The 18540-nt window shown below is 38.6% G+C and overlaps 2 protein-coding genes across 2 annotated transcripts in view; one reads left to right on the top strand and one right to left on the bottom strand.

Annotated features, from left to right (window-relative positions):
- The window catches only part of ITGB3BP (integrin subunit beta 3 binding protein), a 51980-nt gene extending 44158 nt beyond the window's left edge, over positions 1-7822 (bottom strand). Inside the window, exons 1-2 of the mRNA XM_084635775.1 lie at positions 7750-7822; positions 2293-2335 (exon numbers count right to left, since the gene is read on the bottom strand). Coding sequence (XP_084491901.1) covers positions 2293-2335; positions 7750-7754 — 48 coding nt within the window. The 5' untranslated portion in view covers positions 7755-7822. The remainder of the gene's footprint in view (positions 1-2292; positions 2336-7749) is intronic.
- Positions 7823-7860: 38 nt separating this feature from the next.
- The window catches only part of EFCAB7 (EF-hand calcium binding domain 7), a 38143-nt gene continuing 27463 nt past the window's right edge, over positions 7861-18540 (top strand). Inside the window, exons 1-3 of the mRNA XM_084635769.1 lie at positions 7861-7984; positions 11630-11817; positions 17985-18196. Coding sequence (XP_084491895.1) covers positions 11631-11817; positions 17985-18196 — 399 coding nt within the window. The 5' untranslated portion in view covers positions 7861-7984; position 11630. The remainder of the gene's footprint in view (positions 7985-11629; positions 11818-17984; positions 18197-18540) is intronic.

The following is an 18540-nucleotide window of genomic DNA, read 5'->3' as shown; positions in this document are numbered from 1 at the left end:
GTTTTATAGAATAGCCTTATATTTTAAGTAGTGCTTTCTATCTTGGTCCTTGCGCATTATAACATTTTGTTTGCTTTTTTCTTTTTTGACCGCCTTTGCAGACTGAGCTGAAGTTTTCTCTGAACTACCCACAGTGATACACAGGGTTTCTGAGCAGTTACTGTGGGTTTATAATAAAGCAATGTTTATGAGTTGATCTAATTCATTCTTCCAATTTGCATTATCTTGTATATATTAACATTGAATTTTGATTTGGTGCTCATTCATCTAGCTTTCCTATATATCTCTGAATTACTCAATCTTCTCCATTGTTTTGAGTAGCCTAAATAATTTTGTATCATCTGCAGATTTAATAATTTTATATCATCTTTGCATCCTTTTTTTCCAGTTCATTAATATTTTAAACAACCCCTGTCCTAGCAGGAAACCTTGGGCTACCCTACTGCTAACCTTTTGCCACATTAAGATGAACTGAGCCCATCACTGCCAGTAAAGACAGTTTTTCAGAGAAATATTAGTTACAAAATGCTATCAATGGTACATTAGGCATTTAACCTACATCCACCCTGTTTTGCAAGATGGAGATCCTGTGCGGCCCCACTGAAGCTTCAAGGAGCCCTCTCTGTTTAACCTTGAATGCCTGACATTGCAGCCACCATATTTCTGGACATGAAGGAAGTCTCCTTTGAGCATCTACCTTGGAACAGAGTTACTGCAGCACACAACCTCTGTGGCAATCAGAGTTTCTCTTCAGGGAAAGAGAGTCCAGATCTGTTGCATAGCTGGGCAAATCCTTATGATGTCATACCAAAATTACACAGTTTTAACCACTCATTCCTGACTTTTTAAATACAGAAGCAGAGGTCACATCAGGTGAGGGCATAGCGGGAGAAGATTGGCATTTTGTGCCCATGGAGATGGTCCTGGGAGACAAAGGAGAAGCAGCAGTATGGGATGGGGATGCAATCTGTGCAAGAGGAGAGGTGCCATATAAATTAAAACTTTATTGTAGTCACGTTACAGTTCATAGCCCCCCAATATACAAACAACTTCAAGTGAATATTTTAACCCATCATATTCTGAAAAGCTGATGTAAACAAGGGCTTTTATTATAGTCATTTTACTGCAGAAGGAAAGTCTAGTCTGAAATGCAATTCTTCTCTGTTAAACCACTTTTGTTGCCATCTCAGAAAAATAACAGCTTTAGGGTAGGAAAAAACTGTGTTTAATTTCAGGCTGGACCACTCATCCACAACAATGCTACTCCGACCCAAGAAACAGATGCAAAATTACAGTCACAGCTGCATTCTCCGCAGAACAAGTTGGGTAATGGTACACTAAACTGCTAATTAAATTGCTAATGATTTTTTTTTAGTGCCACTGCGGTATTTTGCCACCTTTATTTAAATAAAAAAGTATCCAGCAAATTTTTAAAATTGCAAGTTTCTATTTTGCAAAATACCAATGAGACTTCTAAATATGTATCACATATAAACAAATCTCTCTAAAATGACATAGCCATGTGGAGATTTACCAAAAGCTCATTTACGGACCAGCTATTTTTTCCAATATACTTTTCCACTAATTTTCCTTCCCTTTAAGGCTACCATCCTCAGGAACTCCTCCGTGATAGCGTTTGTAGCAACACCCACTGTTGGTACAGGTAGATAATAAACCGACATATGTCATGACATGCTGGCACTGGGAATATACAATGGCTGCATTTACAAAAAATAATAGCAACAGTACAATTTTATTTTTATTGTGATAACTGTGGTGAAATTTATTGCAGCGTTAGTATTTTATTGTTTCATTATGCCAGATTAGCTGAGGGATGTAATTATATCCTTGACATAAAAATGCTTTTAATGTTTTCATTTCAATTTTGCAGCTTATAATATGAAGATTATAGCATTATCATAATTCCATATTGTTACATGTACAATTAGATGGCAGAACATTTGCTACCATAATTATGGAGCTAATTTCTAATAAATGCTTTCAACAAGGTTCCTAATTCATTCAGCTCTCGGACAAGTAGCGAAGATGACCAAAAATATGCCTATTTCTCCAGTTATAGCCAATTTCTTCATGCAGATAAATACTTCACTTATTGACAGGCAATGTATACAAAAACAATAATTTCATGCCAAAGATTTTTAGTAATCACTTCTCCTTAGTGAGACTTTTGTAGACTGTCAGCCAATCCACTATAACATAACCCTAATGAAATGCTGTGTATTTATGTAAATTCCATATAATTCCAATAATAAAAGTGAATACAGTACTTACGTTATCTTTCGCAAGGGTCTCCAACTTCAGTGCTCTCTTAACTCTGCAAGCAAAAGACAGACAAGATTTATACTCCTTCAAATACAAAATGTCTAGTAATAAGATCAATCATCTGTGGTCTTAAAATAATTATTTTTTCTTAGTTATGAATGCATTAAATCTTCTATGCATTAAATGCTACTTGAGGGAAAGTAATCTCAGATACAGCAAATTCATTAACTGATTCAAAGAACGTGTCAAAAAGGTTGCTTTTTTGGAAGCTGGAACACAAGTGTTTGTACTAAAAAACATCCACCTCTCCATTATTTACCAGTTTAAACCAAGAGACTGAATTATATAGTAAAAAACAGGCATTTGTCTCTTTCAGACAAAATGCCAATTATTAAAATAACTGTACACAAGTGCACTCCAACTTACATACCTTCTGGGTAGGTGTTATAATTATTTTGCCATTAGTAGAAATAATGTATTAAGTATTTAAACATGGATACAGCAAGGTGAAAAAAGTAGTTCTTCCCATCATTTTAGCTCTTAACATGATTCAATGCTACCAGACTATGACTTAACTGGGGAACAGATGCTCTATGTCTTTACAAGTCCCCAAACCATAAGAAACTATTTTCTAGTCTTCTTCACTATACTGATTCAGGAACATGCCAAGCTCTCTCTGCAAAATTTGCTCTGCTGAACTGGATGCCCAGCTGTTAATGGCAACACTAGGAAAGGAAAGCTGAATATTTATAATTCTTATATCGTACAGCTGTCTTCTAAAGAGCAGTCATCAAAATTTTATTGAATGCAGGCTAAATACTCAAAGGAAAGAAAGGTCAACATAAATTAAGACTATTTTACCCAGAGACAACCGCAACTTAAGTACTTTCTTAAATCTTAAACAAAGCTTAAAGCATTATATAAAGTAACTAAAAAATTATGAAAATCTTTTTAAAGTCATTCTATAAGAATTTTACACATTCATTTCAGATTAAACAAGCTTTGGAAAATGCACTTTACTTCAAAATGTAAATGCACTGATTTCATCTTGGAAAAGATTGTTTTGACTCATTAGCAAGTAAGATGACCTCATTTAAAATATACCGTTGTTTAGAGTGTGCCACTATTTCTGGTTTCAAATGTGAAGGCATTCAAAAATGAATTAAAAATGCATCTTTGAAATATTATTCATGTAATATGACTGTATGAGATAACACTGGTTTACAATTATCTGTATTTTAAAAAGATAATAGGAAAAAATACTATATTAAAAAAGCCAAACATGTAAGATTTACATTTTCTATATTAAAAAACCCCACAAACTCTTGCCAAGGGACAGTCAAAGGTGTAACAGTTTGATGGAATTCTTTACAATGTGTGTGGGTTGTTTTTTTTTGTTTTAATATAGTGACCCATGTTGCTTAAGGAATGCAGACTCCATTATATCTTCCACCCCAATGGCAGCAGAAAAACATTATATACATTAATACATTCTCTCGGTTAGGGTGCTCTGGGAGCCAATGCATTTGCATGTTATACAAAGGTATCCCTTCCAGCCCTACATTTCTGATTCTATGTTATGATGGACTTCAAAAGGAGCTGGAAGCCAAAGTACAGCAGAATCTGGACTTGAGATAGCTTTATGATGAGGACAAATGAAAAACTGCATGAAAATCCTAAATACGGATTTGGGAAATTTCTCGGAGAAAAAGTTGTAGAGTGGTCAGCCCCACGTTATTTAAAATCTGTCAGATATCGTGTAGAGCAAGAGTTCCAGTTGGCCCAAATTTGCCTCTGTTGGCCTGTGGAACCTCTATATGCCCCTTGAGCTATGCAGCTGTAGAGGCAGATTCTCAGGTAAGTACTTCTACATCAGAAGGGGCTGCGTAATAATAATTTTGGCCTTGCTCTTTCCAGTGAAAGCATTAGATTCTATCTCACCTGACAGTATCTCCTCTGATGCCCTAATGAGGGGTAAGTAAATCACTAGTCAACTATCATTCAGTCAGGATCATGTAAGACTAGAGGTGTTAAAGTCCAAACCACTGTCCTTGGCTAAAAGCTCTGAAAAAAGTTTATTCGGAAAATTAACAAGGAGCCCCCCATTGGGCCACAGGTATCTCCCTCCCTCCAATGTACATGCAAAAAGATGCATATGCGGGAGAGGAGAAAAAGCTCACACAATCTAAACTGTGGAAATGAGAACCCCACACTACTTTACGATATAGAGGGCAGTGGGATCACCTCTGTTAGTTCCCACTCTCTTCCTCCCATGGCTGGACGAAGTTACTACAATACCAGGACAGTAGTAAATGTCACAGTCTGCACAAGTAGGGAAGAGGAAGGAAAAACCAAGCACATTAAGGTGCAGCGTACAAGAGCTCATTTACCTGAGTCCCCTACCCTTAAGTGATCTAAAATCTCCAGGGACAGAGCTCATTTTGTTTTCTTAATTGTGCATAGTAGATGGTGGTGTATGTATATGTAAGTATATGCATTTTGGTAATTGGTACTTTACACATAATATTTACCCATCTAAAAAAAAAGTCATAACTATCGTTTGTTATAACATATTGGAAAATCCCTTTAGGCCAGATTGAGAGTCTCTTGTTAACACTGGTGAGCATTTACTTACAAAAGTACTCCTATTTACCTCAGTGAAACTATTCATGTGAGTAATTGCTCATCAGAGAGAGTATGGGTTTCACCATCTAGCCCTTGATAAGGAGTGAGATTTTACAGTCTCCCGGTACACTATGATTTTTTTTTTAACTTTCCATGTATTTAAGCAAATTATATAAGAAATAAATTGAAGATGAGTGGGGAAAGGTATTTGCAAGAGGCGCTAATAAATAAAGAAGGAGTATATGGCATGATGAAGTGGCTGTATCACTTAATGGAAAATTTATTCTGAAGAAATCACAATGCATTTTTGGGTGTTATATAGACTTTCAACCTTACTATTTTCTAACTCACTTTGTAGACAGACATTAAATTTTAGAAAAACCTGGTATGGTAAGTGATTAATATTGCAAGGAACTAACTATACAGAAGTCACTCAGGAGGTCACTGATTGAATCACAAGCCTCAAGTCCCACTATACCAGTGGTTCTCAACTTATTTATCATTGTGGGCTGCATATGCGGCACACAATGTATTACCTGGGCTGCAGGGGCTGGATGGCAGGGCAGCAGCAGCCCAGACCCTGACCCCAACCCCGGGCCCCTGCCATGCAGGGCCGGGTGGCTGCCTGACCTCAACCCTGGAGCTTGCGGGGCCAGGCAACTGCCCGGATGCCACTGTGCTGGGCAGCCAGGAACCCCACAGGCCAGCCTTTAGTGCACAGCTGAGGTGGGCCGCAGCTGCGTGCTAACTGGGCTATGGGTTGAGAACCGCTGCACTATACCATAATCCTATTCTAAGTAATGACAGCATGAAGACTTTAATAAGGAAGGTACATTTTTAGTTTAAATACACCTCTCTCATTATTAGTGGAAATAAATAAAAAATATTTTGGGGGTATGTTTTTGTATTTAGTTTCCACCCTGAGTACCAGTGTGAAAACAGCATTTAAACTGAGGAAATCTGTATGTCATATTTTTCTTACAATGTGGGTTATAAAATTTTCAGCCCAATGCATTCTAGTGTAACAGTAAGACAACATAATAAGACTTCACAAAGTTTTTAGTTGTAATTGACTTTTCAACTGGCCACATTGTTAAAATCTATTTGGCTCTTAGTAGAGAAATAATTAGATAGTATTTACATATATTAGTGAAACAGGAAGAACTAAAGGAAAAAATGGCATAACAGCTGGGAAAGCTTGAAGAAAAAACATTACTATTTTCCAGGTTCAAAGTGAAATGTAAAAGACAACGTGCAAGAAATAAAATGAGGAATGCACTCAAGTACTGCAATCCAAGGTTAGTACATTTCGTAAAAAGTTTAGAATGATTATTGTCTGAGATCACAAATTATTTAAGCCACACTTGTCTATCTATAGTTGCTACGATAACTATCTGTGAACAGACTGTGAATGGATGCAGTGTTGCCTGCCCCAGTCTGCAGGCAGACTGCTGCAGAGCCTCTATTGCTACTCACAGCCTTGCTAAGCAGCAAAATGAAATTATGAAGACTTGATTCACTTTCTCCACTGGTATTCAGAAGCCTCTGCTGTTGGTTGGGAAGTTACCAACAACAGGAGAGGTAGGAACTATAGCTACTCAAACAGAAAGGATTTAGAAAAAAGTCTGTGGAAGCATAGAATAGTGAAGATCCACCCTTATAACGGCAGCCAGGAAGAGCCCAGCGCAGCTGTCCACTAGAATCTGAAGAACCAATAGTGGATGTCACAGCCCAACAGCTACCGCTATTACATCTCAAGCAGCTGCTGTCAGTTTCTCACTTTCATGGGCATGAAAAAGTCACACACACTTTACCACCATGTTCTTCTACATCACCATTTATCCAAGGATTAATCATGCAATAGAACACATTTTGGAGGTAGATAAGTAGTAGCTTCATCTGGGGTACAAAGAAGTTAACTGACTCAAGGTGACTTGGTGAGAAGACTAGTAATAAAACCCATGAGTCCTCTCTTTCATTCCAACTACTAAAATACCCTTGCCTTAAAAAATAAATCTTGCCTTTGGGCTAACATTATATACAAAACTGATATTTGTAGGAAAACATTAGTCAAATAAAAATTCAGAGATTCCTGTTTGTTGTGGCAGAATTGTTTAACTATGTTTTAAAACTGTTCCACATTGACGTGAAATATCCCACACGCTTTCCAAGTAAGGGATTTGCTCTAGTGTTCTGAATCAAAATCTCTTCTACCCCTGCTACTGTGCAGTGAGATGTGGGCTGGTTAGCAGTCCTCGTGGCTGAATTTCGGGGGCACTCTATGTAGAAACACTAACATTTTCAAATTAGGGTAGCTTAACTTTAAGCACTTCAGTAAGTGGCCTGCTTCTCAGAGGCGCTGAGGACTCACTTCACCGCCGTGGGTGCTACAGGGAATAACCATTTGTTTAGGTGCTGAACTTTAAGGCACCCACAATTGAAAGTGTTGTCTACACACACACACACACACACACACACTGGCATCTGTGTGGGGCTCAGAGACGCCAGGAGAACCCGGCCCTCACCCCTCCAAAGGGGCAACTTATTTAGCTGGTGACTTTAAGCAGCCAAGTTTGAAAGTTTTGGCCGCAGCCTGTACAGCCCTTTCCAAGCTGACGTGGAGATGGAAGGGAGACGGGGCTTGATTTCAGGGCAGTGTTCGTGTCTCCCAGCTTCCGCCCCCCCCAGCTCTAGTCCCCTGGCCCCCAGACCCTGTCCCCTCCGACCCCCAACTCCTGCTGTCCCCTCCCGCCCCTCAGCTCCTGTCCTCGCGCCCCCCAGCTCTACCCCGGCGCCCCCCCACACCTGCCCCCTTTCTCACCGCCCATGCCCGCTACCTACGGCATGATGGCAGCGCCGGCAGCCGCTCCGGCACCCCCCGGGCTTGCTCGGTTCCCGCCCGCCGTGTACCACCCAAACCTCACCGGCTGGAAACACCGTCCAGAGGAGGCGGCCGGTTCCGTTCAGGCCGGGGCGGCCCGTACCCGACGCACCGAGGCGGAGGGCGCACGGCGGCGGCGGCAGGCCCGGGCCGAGGCCAGGGCAAGGTCCAGGTCCGAAACAAGGAGTCCCCAAGGTCAGCACAGGAGGGGTCACTCCATCCCCTCCCCATTGCCTTCTGCTCTCTGCCCCTTCCCATGCGCGGGCTCTGGGGCAGCCCCCGGCCCTTCTCCCTCCCTCCGTTTAGGGCCTGGGCACGTTCGTTTACAAATTAAACCGGGAGAAAGGAGAAAAATCCCCCCAGCTGGAAAGAGACCGCGTCCGCCACTGCCCCTTGGCAACAGCCTCGGGACCCCGGGTGCTGCCTAGAGCTAGTCAGTGAAACATTGGGAGGGGGGTTAAATTGCCCCAAACTAGGCTTGAAATCTCACTGAAACACACGGAACCAGGATTCCGTGGGCAGAAGGGGAGATGTTTCGGAAGTGGCTTAACATAATGTCGTAAGAGAGAGCTTCTTGCTTCCCAATGAGTGAGATCTGGTAGGTTTGCCTTTCCTGTGATGAAATGGTAGACACTAGAATTTTCATCAGAGAACTCATCATAGAAATGTAGGGCTCGAAAGGGCTTGGAGAGGTCATGTAGTCCAGCCCCCTGCCCTGAGGCAGGAAAAAGTAAACCTACACCATCCCTGATAGGTGTTTGGCCGGGGGCATGCCACAACCTCCCTTGGAAGCCTATTTCAATGCTTAACTACCCTTGTAATTAGAAAGTTTATCCTAATATCCAACCTACATCTCCCTTACTGCAGATTAAACTGATTATTTCTTGTCCAACCTTTGGTGGACCCGGAGGACAACTGATCACAGGTTTTAGCCTCCGAAAGCTTATGCCCAAATAAATTTGTTAGTCTCTAAAGTGCCACAAGGACTCCTCATTGTTTTTGCTGATACAGACTAACATGGCTACCACTCTGAAACCAATCCTGTTTGTAACAGCCCTTAACATAGTTGAAGGCTGTTATCAGCTCCCACATCAGTCTTCTTTTCTCAAGAATCTTGGGGAGAGCTGTTAGGTCATCTAGTCCCTCTCCTTTCCTCTGATGCACAGTTATTCCTTACTATATATATATATATTAGTGCTTCATCATCTGTCCAGTTGAGATTTTAATGACCCAAGCCGTGGAGCTTCCACCAGTTCCCTTGGAAAACTATTGCACACTAGACTTCAAATAACATTGGCAGCACCTTTGTGCTGCACAAATTGGCAGCACCACCTGCTGCACAAATAATAAATCGGTTGGTAATGAGTGGGCTGAGGAGCATAAACAACAGTTCATATTTTATAAAGCTAGTTACTGGAAAATTAACATTTATTCTCCTTTTCCTCCTTGACTTTAACCCACTTCCATTTTGTGAGTGTAACACTGGTACTTAATTATAGTGACACCCGTTTACAGGACCAGACTGAATCACTGTGTCCCTGTGGGGTCTTTCTAATGCCAGTGTAATATGAAAGTGTCAGGCAGGCGGTCTGTGTATTATAAATAGGGTACTTCATCCATGATAAGCGATTATTATCTTTCTTTCCCAAATGGAAAAGACCTATATAACTCAGGAAAGTGCGAGTGATTTAGCCCTCTTGAGTAAGAATCCAATGAGTCCTGAAGGGGACCCTACCTATGCCGTTATCTTGTTGTTGAACTTGAGATATTCAATTTATTATACGGGAATATATTTTCAGAAGTCAAAGCTGGGTAAAATAATGTTAGAGGCTGTTAGGCCAACAGTACAGCACAATTTAGTGTACCTCTGTGGTGGCCTTCTAAAAACCTTAATCACCTTCGGTAAAGAAGAAAACCACTGTTAAAGTTCACTGCTGTTTATGAGCAAAAGGTGTTATTGTCTTGAATTATTTCAATTATTGAAAAAAAATCCAGATTTTTCCCCACTCTGTTCTGTGTAGTTTTATGGTGGTATGTTGTAGTTTAAGGTCCTAAATGCTGCAAACGCTTAGGCCATGCTTAATTTTAAGCATCCGAATAGTTCCATCAGTTTGAATGGATATGCTTAACTTTACGTGTTTGAAGGATAGGTGTGTAAAATTTTGACAGTGTTTCCACTGTTAGACATGCTTTTAAAGAAATTACAGCTAGGAAAAAAAATTTTCTAAATATGGGCTTTAAACCAGATAAATTACTTTATTAACTTAATTTTTTTTATCTTGAATGAAAAAAAGATTTTTTTCCAGTAGGTTTTCCCTGCTGAAACAATGTGGAACTGATCAGCCTAATGGTTTCTAAATCTGCTGGATTTTTAGATTTGGGAGGATGAATAAAACCCAATAGTAAAAGCAACAAAGTATAATCTTTCAGTGCACAGTTACTCTTACCAAATATATCTCCAGATACAGCAAGTCTCTAGTAATAAGAAGCTTGCAAAAAAGCCAACATATATGCCATACATGAGGACTTTTAACACGTACATTTAATTACAATGCTTATCTTGTTACCACTGTTCTCCTTTTCCTGCGTCCCCCAACCTTTCCAAATATGTGTTACACCTACATGTTGCATTTTGTTCTAAATCAGTAAGCTTTTTGAGTTTGAGACTGTCTTACTCTGTTTGTATGGAACCTAACATAATTGTGGGGGTTCATCCCTGACTGGGGTCTCTTGATGTTACCCTTACAGCTGTGCAGTGTCACTCAGGTCAGTCAGACTCTGGGCATAAAGACTGCCCTGATCACTTTGTATGAGCTCTGTATCTCTGTGGCTAAAATTCTGATCAGCTCTGAAAACTCAGGTTTCAGAGTAACAGCCGTTTTAGTCTGTATTCGCAAAAAGAAAAGGAGTACTTGTGGCACCTTAGAGACTAACCAATTTATTTGAGCATGAGCTTTCGTAAGCTCATGCTCAAATAAATTGGTTAGTCTCTAAGGTGCCACAAGTACTCCTTTTCTTTTTTCTGAAAACTCAGACTCCCAAAATTCTGTTTTTCCTCAGGACACTAGTATTTGGTTACCCATTTGTTCAGAATAGTTGAGCAAATACTCCATGCTGGATCTCTATATCAGTCGATCTCTGGAAATATGTTGCCTGTTTCTTTATGTTTTAAGCAGTCATTTACAGAGTGGTGAAAAACCACATTCCACACACTTTCCACTTCCACTAGGGTGTGTCTACATGAGCATCTTTCCCCAAAAGTATTCCACCTTTACTACGACCGACTAAGTTCAACCAGTAGCACTAATAATGAGAGTGCCAGTGTGGACGAGGTGGCTGCTGGCCTGCCAGTGGTTTTTTTTTACCACTGTTCTGAATAACTCTGCCCACAGCAAGCCTAGACAACAGTGGTTAAAACACCAGAGGACACTAGTACCTTGTCCATACAAGTGCTCCCACTGTTGCTATTCACAGATGAGTTGTGCCAGTGATAGCAACAGTAGGACATTTTAGGAAAAAAGTGTAGTGTAGACAATCCCTAGAGGCTTAATTCTAATTTTGGCTAAGGTATGCATCACCTCGTATGGTATCTTGGAAAATTTGCTACAGTGTAGATAAATAAATAATAATGAATAATACTTAGCACCTACATAGTTTAAATTCATGGATTTCAAAGCACTTTACAAAGGCAGTTAAGTAGCATTACCCCCATTTTACAGCAAAGAAACAGATTCACAGAGAGTTTAAGTGAATCTGTTCGTGAGGGGACAGAGCAGAGACATTCTTACACACTATGAAAGCAAAAGCAAAAGACTTTAAATATGTTTGTATTATTCACAGAATGGCCAGCAGTCCTGGAAGTAATGCATCCCTCTCCCGTGAGAAAACCATACTCTCAGAAAGTTCTCAAGCAAAGAAATCACAGTATTCTGAAGAGGAGTCCTTTTATATGAACTGCAGAGCGGCCTACCTAGCTGTTTTTAAAAGCAGCTTAGAAAATATTAAATCAAAAGAACAACTATGTTTAGGTAATGAGTAGGAGATAATTTTCTTTACTTGAATTTTGTGTGTGAAGATTACAGTAGTTGATTTTCAAACCAACAGCCAGCATTTCACTGGTAGAAATACCCCAGCACATAATGGAGCTTGGTCACAATAACTTCTTTTAAGGATTCAGGCAGTTCTTGGTGGGGTTTGGGTTTTCAAGCATCAGTGGCTGTATCTATAAAGACACTTCCAAAGTTTATACCTATTATAAAATATATCATCGTTTTTCAAATAGTTTACCGAAAGTATTTTTTCTCAATATTTTTCATTTTCCTTAAATTCTTAATCTATATTACTAGGTATTGGATAGTTTGTGGAAGTGGGAATGATATACAGAGCCTTTCACCTCTAAATCGCCACTCTGAATGAGCAAAAGTCAATACCACCTAACAATTATTGGGGGGCCTAAATGAGTTATTTAACAGCACCACATTTGATGGTGGCATCGTTGCCTACTTGAGGTGGGCCTGGATACTGCTTTGTGGTGGTGACATTTTTCAGTAAAGTGTTTCCCTCTCTCTGACAAGTGATAAATTACAATGAGTTATTCTCAGTTCAGTTTCTAGTGGACAAGTGTCCCTAGCACAGAAAATCGCCATGGCAACCGGCATTAATTGTCACAGGGGTTTGCAGTCTCATCAGAAAAGTTGTTAAATGAGAAATGGAGATTGACCTACCCTTTCAACCCAAGACATGGTCCCCCAGAACAGGGTTGAGAAACACTGACTATGTGGTACATGAAAATCTTTCCCTGCCTATGAATGTGTTTTGTGCATAAATGGATGACTTCAGTGTTTCATAAGAACTGCATTAATTTGTAAAAAATGTAAATGTACCTTAAGTTAAAGCACTTCTCAGTTTCCTAAATTTCAAGCCAGATGTTTTATTCTTTTATCAGTATTATTTTGGACTGTCGATTAATCGCAGTTAACTCATGCGATTAACTCAAAAAAATTAAACGCGATTAAAAAAATTAATTGCGATTAATCGCAGATTTAATTGCACAGTTAAACAATAGAATACCAATTGAAATTTATTAAATATTTTGGATGTTTTTCTACATTTTCATATATATTGTATTCTGTGTTGTAATTGAAATCAAAGTGTATATTATTTTTGATTACAAATATTTGCACTGTAAAAATAACAAACTAAAGAAATAGTACTTTTCAATTCACCTCATACAAGTACTGTAGTGCAATCTTTGTCGTGAAAGTGCAATTTACAAATGTAGATTTTTTTTGTTACATAACTGCACTCAAAAACAAAACAATGTAAAACTTCAGAGCCTACAAGTCCACTCAGTCCTATTTCTTGTTCAGCCAGTTGCTAAGACAAACAAGTTTGTTTACATTTACAGGAGATAATGCTGCCCGCTTCTTATTTACAATGCCACCAGAAAGTCAGAACAGGTATTTGCATGGCACTTTTGTAGCCAGCATTGCACGGTATTTATGTGCCAGATATGCTAAACATTTTTGTGCCCCTTAATGCTTCGGCCACCATTTCAGAGGACATGCTTCCATGCTGATGATGCTCGTTAACAAAATAAGGCGTTAATTAAATTTGTGACTGAACTCCTTGGGGGAGATTTGTATGTCCCCGTTCTGTGTTTTACCCACATTCTGCCATATATTTTATGTTATAGCAGTCTCGGATGATGACCCAGCACATGTTGTTCATTTTAAGAACACTTTCACTGCAGATTTGACAAAACGCAAAGAGGGTACCAGTGTGAAATTTCTAAAGATAGCTACAGCACTCGATCCAAGGTTTAAGAATCTGAAGTACCTTCCAAAATCTGGAGGGACGAGGTGTGGAGCATGCTTTCAGAAGTCTTAAAAGAGCAACATTCCGATGTGGAAACTACAGAACCCGAACCACCAAAAAAGAAAATCAACCTTGTGCTGGTGGCATCTGACTCAGATAATGAAATTGAACATGTCAGTCTGCACTGGTTTGGATTGTTATTGAACAGAACCTGTCATCAGCATGGAAGCTTGTCCTCTGGAATGGTAGTTGAAACATGAAGGGATGTTTGAATATTAAATGTTTGAATATTAAATGTTAAATTAGATGTTTGAATGTTAAATATGAATGTTTAGCACATCTGGCATGTAAATACCTTGCAACATCAGCTACAACAGTCGGTTACAAATACCTGTTCTCACTTTCTGGTGACATTGTAAATAAGAAGATGGCAGCATTATCTCCTGTAAATGTAAACAAACATGTGTGTCTAAGCGATTGTCTGAACAAGAAGTAGGACTGAGTGGACCTGTAGGCTCTGAAGTTTTGCATATTTTTGTTTTTGAGTGCCGTTACGTAACAAAAAAAATTTGTAAATTGCACTTTCATGACAAAGAGATTGCACTACATTACTTGTATGATGTGAATTGAAAAATACTGGTTCTTTTGTTTATCAGTTTTACAGGTCTCACTTTCAGGTGACATTGTAAACAAGTAGCGGGCGGCATTATTTCCTGCAAATGTAAACACACTTGTTTTGTCTGAGCAATTGGCTGAACACGAAGTAGGAATGGATTCAGCAGACTTGCAGGCTCTAAAATTTTACATTGTTTTATTTTTGAATGCAGGGATTTTTTTTTTTTTACATAATTCTACATTTGTAAGTTCAACTTTCATGATAAAGAGATTGCACTACAGTACTTCCATTAGGTGAATTGAAAAATACAATTTCTTTTGCTTTTTTACAGTGCAGATACTTGTAATCAAAAATAAATATAAAGTGAGTGCTGTACACTTTGTATTCTGTGTTGTAATTGAAATCAATATATTCGAAAATGTAGAAAGCATCCAAATATATTTAAATGTATTCTCTTATTGTTTGACAGTGCGATTAATCACGATTAATTTTTTTAAACACTTGATAGCCCTAGTATTATTCTACTTCATTGTGTGATTAGGTGACATCCGCAACGGTCCAACAATGTATCTTTTTTGTTTGGTAAATGCAGTTAGTAGTAGTAAGTATAAATACTTGATTGAAAATTATGATGCTTAGAAAAAGTACAAAAATAACTCGAAGTTCCACAGCTAATTGGTTGGAACTATGAAAACGACCAATTTACACAGTAAGTTAGTGGAAAAAAAATGGTTTCTAAATTGGGCTAGGGACTGGGTATTGGTTTACTTAAAATGTTTTAATTAGTTATTCTGTTAAATGGATATTTGGAATAGGTTTCATAGTTCCATCTAGAAATCTGTACAGCTTCAGTGTTGCCAACTCTTGCAAGTTTATCATGTATCACAGTATTTGGTGTTTTTCTTAAAGCCGCAGCACCTGGAGTTCTATGATTAAGAGAAAAATTTAGCTTTTTAAAAAAAATAGAAGTTTCTAGGCCTCATGGTTGCAGAGAAAAGCTTGAAAACATGAACTGTAAAAAGGCTAAAAACCAGAAGGCATATAAAAAGAACACAAATCTATGTTTTTTTAAAAACCCCTCATGATTTTGAAGCTAATATGATTTTTGAACACTTGGAATTGTCAGTGCTGCAGTGTTGCTTGCTAAGGGTTTATTAGTAGTAGATTATGGTGTCAGGGAATAGCATCTTTGTAGAAGACTGTAGAGGTTATGTAATCACAGAACAAACAAAAAGTAAATAGAAAAGCATTCTGACACTATGGTCAGTCATAATATTTAGGGGCACTGTATTCCTTTTCCTCAGCTTAAAATTCATTACCTCCAGACTTTCATTCTCTTTAATCGTAGTCCATACCTACAACATGTGAGCTTTTTACCAGGAAGCCAGTTAGCATGTAAATCTGATGGTTTTAGATTGACAGCTTCTCTCCAAATACCAGTACTTGAAATACCATTCTCTAACAAGCATACTCTTTCAGCATATGACTCAGTCTTCTGCAGACTGACAGAGTTAAGATAGAAGCCCCTTATAACATCGTAATTATGGTTTTAAAATAAGAGTGGTGTGAACAAATGTCATCTCTTTTATATATGTGCTGTGCCTTTCATCTCTATCCATATGTCACTTGGGCACATAGCAAGTGTTTAGGCATTTTGGTTTCAAGGTCAGCTAATAAAGGGCAATTACTGGTTCAGGCTCCCAGTCTTCTCAGAGCTGCGTGTGAACTTTTTTTCCCTTTTAAACTTGTAAGTGTTAAGAGTCATTATAGGCTTGTGTAAAAGCTTAGCGTAAATCCTGGCAAAGAATCAAATCAGTGGTGTTGAAGCATCTGTAGTTACATGATGTTTGGTTAATAACACAAACTGTGCTATTAATTTAGAGCCTGCTCCGACAAAACCTTAGAGGAGTCATAGTTGCTTACTGAATGTACTATAATATAATGTTCTATCTTGTAACTCAGGTATTTAGCAGAATCCAGTTAAAGAAACAAAAATAAAAGATGCGATTTAAACAATCTTTCAAAAATATAGTCTTGGGAGATATGTTTGTAGCAATCACTGATCTCCCTGGAATGATAAATGATACAGGTAGCAGAATCTTGCAGTATATTTATCAAAAAACATTTATTTAAATACAAGTGAATAATCAGCTCATGAAGGGTGCTAGATTGACAGCCCGCGAGACTGGGTTATCCACATAACAACACACATTGAGAATGATTGTCCTTCCTTAGCTGACCTTGAAACAGAAATGCCAAACAAGTGGCTATGTGCCCAAGAGGTACATGAATAAAGACGCAAGCTATCCCTTATTCACCAGCCTCCACTCTGTGCCCATTTGGTCCTGGAGGGGAGGGGGGAAACTCACACATTAGATTGGGAATAAAGGTGCCAATTATGAAAAGGGCTTCTTTGGAGATTCTTTCTTTATACTGCCCACCTACTAAGAATTGTGATGATACCACCAGTTTATTTCAGACAGGCTACTGAACAGCTCTGAGCTGGTAAAGACTTAGTTATTACAGATCTGGATAAAAATCAAACTACTGACCTACCTAGAGAGTTTTCCTAAACCATCTAATTCTCTGAAGTGGGTGGGGGTTATGACATCGTATTAACTAGACAGCATATTTGAGTTTAGCTTGAATTTAAGATAATACCGTCTTCACATTATAAACTGATGAAAGCCTAATGTAAGTGAAGATTTTTCAGAAGCTAGCTAGAAGTAGCAAATCCAACTTCTGCAACTACCATGTACAGGAGCAGTGGGACTTGTTGCAGACATGTTATCGGCTTTATTTTATTATTAATTTTACTATCTAACAGCTTACTGGGAATTATTTTTTTTCTTTTTACATTTGAAATTCATGTTGTATAATCTGAACTATTTGATTGATACAGAAATAATTCTACAGCTCATTTATGGTAGGCTGTGCACTGAGAGCCTGACCCAATTTCTATTAAAGTAAACGGAAAGACTCTCATTGACCTCAGTACATGGATCTGGCCCAGAATTTGTGGCTTTACAAATAACAGGTTGTTATATTAAATCCTGCGGATTACACACAGTGGGCCAAATCCTACATTTACTACTGGGGGTGGGGGGCTAGGGAGGAATTTCCCTTTCAGGTCAGTGGGTATTTTGCCTGATTGAGTGTCTGATCTTGCAGGTCTTACTTTTATGAATAGTCCCATTGAGTTCAGTGGTTCTACGTACACAAGTAAGAGACAGCTGCTGACCAGATCCTGTGGGCTAAATTGTGGCTTTGCCACACCCTTGTGTATGAGGCAGCACATAGTTCTAGTAGCACTTACACCCAGCCTGTGACTCTTTAGGTGGGAGGAGGAGTACTCTGTGCTAACCCTGTACCTGGCACAGTGTACTTCCTCAGTATGCCAATGAGTGCATTGGGAGGGAAAGAAACCAAGGCACTACCTATTCTCACCAACATGTACAGTGGGGATGTAGTACCCCATCAGAGGCTTAAGCTTCTCTTGCACCCTCTTCCTTCCCAGTGCGGGTGTGCAGAATGGTCCACCGTGTAGCATTAAATCAGGAACACAGGATTGAGTCTACATCCATGTCACAGCTACTGCAGTTAAGCAAAGGTTTATCATTCATGCCTACTTTTGCCTTTGATTGATTGGATTAAAAAAAACCTGTCTTAACCTATGAACTGATTAAAGGATAGTTTGAAAAAATCATATATATTTTGGCTGTCAGTGTCAATGAAGAGTTGATATTATATTTTATTATGCAGTGCTTCAACAGGCTGGAAGAAATCCATCTCAGAAGACGGTTAATCAGTACTGGACTCCCCAGACCACCACACTGAATTTTGATGATTTTTGCAATATCTTAAAAAAAGAAAAACCAGCTACAAAAACAGAACTGCTCAAAGCATTTTTAAAAGTGGATACAAATAATGATGGATATATTTTGCACACTGAACTTTATAAAATTCTTACAATGGTAAGTATCTTGGAAAGTAAATTACAAATTTTGATATAGAGCTATAATTTACAGAAAATTGGTATAGTAGAAGAACCAATCTTTTTAAATTTTAAAAATCATAGAAACAATCCTGAATATTCAAAAATGGATTTTTTAGGGGGAAACAATCTATATCTGAAATATTTTAATGATTTCTTTTTAAGTGTCATACTCCCTTGGCTATCTTTCTCTCCCTCTTTCTTATTTTTTTCCCCTTACTGTCCTGAAATTGTATGGTCAACCCAACTGCTTCTCTCAGTTCCAGCCCATAATGAATGAAGATCAACTGAAAAATAATTAAATTACTTTTTTATAAGAAAACA

The sequence above is a fragment of the Lepidochelys olivacea genome (genome assembly GCF_965140295.1).
Source record: "Lepidochelys olivacea isolate rLepOli2 genome assembly, chromosome: 8".
Taxonomy (NCBI): Eukaryota; Metazoa; Chordata; order Testudines; family Cheloniidae; genus Lepidochelys; species Lepidochelys olivacea.
Note: the sequence above shows the minus strand (reverse complement) of the source record. Positions and strands in the feature narration are given on the sequence as shown.